This window comes from Austrofundulus limnaeus, unplaced genomic scaffold (genome assembly GCF_001266775.1).
Source record: "Austrofundulus limnaeus strain Quisiro unplaced genomic scaffold, Austrofundulus_limnaeus-1.0 Scaffold844, whole genome shotgun sequence".
Taxonomy (NCBI): Eukaryota; Metazoa; Chordata; class Actinopteri; order Cyprinodontiformes; family Rivulidae; genus Austrofundulus; species Austrofundulus limnaeus.
In genome coordinates, this window is record NW_013953246.1 from 45,122 (window position 1) to 49,537 (window position 4,416).

The 4,416-nt window shown below is 46.7% G+C and overlaps 1 protein-coding gene across 1 annotated transcript in view; it reads left to right on the top strand.

Moving 5' to 3' along the window:
• Nucleotides 1–4,416, top strand: part of abhd18 (abhydrolase domain containing 18) — a 46,131-nt gene that overhangs the window by 39,414 nt on the left and 2,301 nt on the right. Inside the window, exon 11 of the mRNA XM_014029037.1 lies at nt 3,720–3,931. Within this exon, the coding sequence (XP_013884491.1) occupies nt 3,720–3,931 (212 nt within the window). The remainder of the gene's footprint in view (nt 1–3,719; nt 3,932–4,416) is intronic.

Sequence of the window (4,416 nt, forward strand, 5' to 3'; positions counted from 1 at the left end):
AAAGACCTGACAGGACAACCAAAGACCTGATCCCCTCTGTGGACCAGTCTGGACGTCAGGACAACTAAAGACCTGATCCCCTCTGTGGACCAGTCTGGACCTCAGGACAACTAAAGACCTGATCCCCTCTGTGGACCAGTCTGGACCTCAGGACAACTAAAGACCTGTAGAATGAGCACCAGAAGGGGGAAACATGAGGGGAGTGATGATGTCATCCTGTTTAGTTTGTATAAGCAAAAAGATAATTTTTAAAATATTTTTATTTCTATGAAGAACCCGTGTATCAGGTAGACTTATCTAAAGCTGACCTCGATATCTTGAATGGAAATTTATCCAGCAGCAAATCACTGACTTTTGCCAAGATTAAGTGTTTATCCTGAAATTTGACCACCTGCATCTAAAACTGAAGGGTCAGCCTTGTAGAGCGATGTTAATGAAAATATTCAGTTTAGTAATCTGACCCACAGGATCATTTCCCTTCAAATCTAAATTTCTTCAAACAGAAAACAGATAATACTACTCCAGTCTGTCAAAAGTTTTTCAACATCTGGTGAAATTCAAGCTTCAGGTAGATTGCTCAGCTGAGGATGGTTGTAAACCACTTTTTTGGAAATTAAAACATTGAGTATTTATTAAGTTTAATGTAGGGATTTAAATAAGACTAACACTGTTTGTGCCTGGCTAACTTCGCTTAAAGTTAGATGTCAACATTTAACAGGCTGATGGGATGATTTAATAACAGGTCTTTTGGACCTATCAGGTCTTTTTGGCCCGTGGGACTCCAGAAGCAGCTGATGGGTACCGCCAGTCCAAGCGGATTGTGGCTCGGGTGGTCACTGAGGCAAAAACTTGGGCTTGGGAGGAGTTCGGAGAGGCCATGGAAACAGACTTCTGTACATCTTCAAGGCATTTCTGGTCCACCATCCAGCATCTCAGAAGACAAAGCGTTTCGCCACCAACACTGTTTATGGTGGGGATGGTGTGCAGCTGACCTCAGCTCGGGACGTTGTGGGTCAGTGAGCAGAATAATTTGAAGACCTCCTCAATCCCACCAACACGTCTTCCCATGAGGAAGCAGAGCCTGAGGACCCGGAGTCGGACTCTCCAATCCCTGGTGTCAAGGTCACCGAGGTGGTTAAAAAGCTCCTCGGTGGCAGGGCACTGGGGGTGGATGATATTCACCCGGAGTTCCTTAAGGCCCTGGATGTTGTGGGGTTGTGTTGCTTGACGTAACTCTACAATATCGCGTGGACATCGGGGGCAGTTCCCCTGGATTGGCAGACTAGGGTGGTGGTCCCCCTATTTAAAAAGGGGGACCACAGAGTGTGTTCCAAATATAGGGCGATCACACTTCTAAGCCTCCCTGGTAAGATCTATTCAGGGGTTCTGGAGAGGAGGGTCTATTGGATAGCCGAATCTCGGTTTTAGGAAGAGCAGTATGGTTTTCGTCCTGGTCGTGGAACAGCGGACCAGCTCTACACCCTCAGCAGAGTCTTGGAGGGTGCGTGGGAGTTCGCCCAACCAGTCTACATGTGTTTTGTGGACTTGGAGAATGCGTTCGACCTTGTCCCTCGGGGACTCCTGTGGGGGGTACTATGGGAGTATGGGGTGCCAGATCCATTGATACGGGCTGTTAGGTCCCTGTACGACCGATGCCAGAACTTGGTCCACATTGCCGGTAGTAAGTCGTACTCATTTCCGGTGAGAGTTGGTCTCCGCCAAGGTTGCCCTTTGTCACCGATTCTGTTCATAACTTTTATGAACAGAATTTCTAGGTGCAGCCAAGGTGTTGAGGGGATCCTTTTTTGGTGACCTTAGGATCACATCTCTGCTTTTTGCGGATGATGTGATCCTATTGGCTTCATCAGATCGTGATCTCCAGTTCTCACTGGAGCGGTTCGCAGCAGAGATGAGGATCAGTGCCTCCAAATCCGAGACCATGGTCTTGAGTTGGAAAAAGGTAGTTTGCCGCCTCCGGGTCAGGGAGGAGATCCTGCCCCAATTGGAGGAGTTTTAAGTATCTCGGGGTCTTGTTCACCAATGAGGTGCTGTGTCTGCAGTGATGTGGGTGCTGTACCGGTCTGTCGTGGTGAAGTGATAGCTGAGTCAGAAGGTGAAGCTCTCGATTTACCAGTCGGTCTACGTTCCTACCCTCATCCATGTTCATGAACTTTGGGTAGTGACCGACTGAACGAGATCACGGATACAAGCGGCCGAAATGAGTTTCCTTCGCAGGGTGGCTGGGCTCTCTCTTAGAGATAGGGTGAGAAGCTCAATCATCCGGGAGGGACTCAAAGTAGAGCCGCTGCTCCTCCACATCGAGAGGAGCCAGTTGAGGTTGCTCGGGCATCTGGTTAGGATGCCTCCTGGATGCTCTGTTGAGGTGTTCCAGGTATGTCCCACTGGAAGGAGGCCCAGAGGAAGATCCAGGACACGCTGGAGGGACTATGTTTCTCGGATGGCCTGGGAACGCCTTGGGATTCCCCCGGATGGGCTGGCCCAGGTGCCTGGGGATAGGGAAGTCTGGGTCTCTGTTTAGGCTGCTACCCCCGCGACTCAACCCTGGATAAGCAGCAGAAAACGGATGGACGGACGGATGGACTATGGTGTTTATAAAAAAAACCTCTTGAGAGCAAGAGCACATTTATTAGCCAGACGAGTAAGTGAGTTTAGAGGAAATAGTCCGAAGAATCCAGCCCCCAAAAGAAAAACCCATAGTTCAGCATATTGGTGTTGAATTATTCATTCTGAGCAGCTCCAGATTGACCTTCAGGGGATCAGATTAGACGGAGTGAGACGGGGAGGAGCCTCAAGTCGACGTAAACACCCCGGAGAAATTAGATCCGATCCACAGCCTTCAAGATCACGTGGGGGGATGACAAATCTGTAATCAGTCTTTTTGGAACAGAAGAAAATGTTTTTGGTCAGGCAGATAACAGTTTTCCTTCTGCCTTAATGTCCGCTGGTACACCTCAATATGGTGAATCCAGTCAGACGAATAATGTGGACAATTCTGCCGAGCTGAGCTCTCAGTTTCTCCAAAATCAGTTCCATCTGGCCAGCAAAGTCCATGAACCACAGCTGGCCCATGACCCTCAGCAGAGCCGCTTGCAGACCGAGTCCAGCTCGCTCAAGGCAAATGTCCGAGTGCTGATAGAACTGCAATCCTTCATATTGGTCAGGCAGCCAGGAAATGGCCTGAATAGCCACTGATGCTGTTTTGTAGAACACCAGGAGACCACCAAGCCAATCTGTAGAATCCAGTGATCAGAATCTATGTATCCAGCTAGTTGAAAAGAGAACAGAGGTCCCACCTTTGACACGTCCTCCTATGAAAAAAATAGCTCCAAAAATTTATTGAGACCAGCTAAACAAATCCATAAAAATAAATCCATAATTTTTGGTTTCGGATGAAAAATGTAGAGAAGGCTCCAAGCAGCAAAGCAGGGAAGATAAGGAAGGGCAGGAGAGAGGGGAAAAGTGTCTTACTCCTCCAAGAGCAGAACCAAAAAATAAATAAATAAAATAAACTTTAATATTAGCACAACTTTGGAGCTTCTTCACAGGATGACAGCCTCCATTCATCTGTGTGAAGTCTGGGACAATGTACACTCTTTCCCCTCTGGCTCTTTTTCTTATTGTTAGTGCTTTACAGTTGTATATTTAGCTCTCTATCGTGTGTCATTATTTATTTTGGTCCCGTGGTTCTCTCCTATCAGGCTGATTCTTTTAAGATGGAAGCAGAACACTCGAGGGGAGACGACTCTTTACATCTGCTTGGTTTCTCTGGAGATTTCAGTGGCCAACATGTGGAAACAAGAAGGCCGTCAAAACCTGGTGGAGACCTTGAAGGGGTTCTGGATGGAAACGGAGGAGAGTACAGTGTATCACCAACCAGCAGCAGGGAAACAAACAGAGAACCGCTGTCAAGGTTTGGAACCATCCTTACACATGTGTTCCAGTCACCAGCTCTATCAGCTCAATAAGGACACCAACCTGGAGTCTGGCTGTTTAAATCTGTAGCTCCACACATCTTCAGCTACAGAACAGAAGTCCAGTTGTTTTAAATTTCCATGTCCTGGATGACTGAGAATCCACAGAGACATGTGATGTAACATTGTTGGACTGTTGACATTAAAACTTTACTTCCAGCACGTCGCTTCGTTCTAAAAAAATAAAAAGCTTCACCGGAGCATCCAGTCAGAGGCAGGTTCAGATATAAACACTGAACTAAACAAACATGTCAGATAATTATTCAGTCAGCTCTGATTGAAGAACAACTTCAGAATCAACAAGGTTTCCTTGCCAAGTGATAAAAAGGCTAAACTTAACATTCACCTTTCAACCCTTTAAAATGTGAGTTTTTGTGCCTGGAGTGTGTTTGTGTGTTTTGGAAGTTTAATTGAATTTATATAT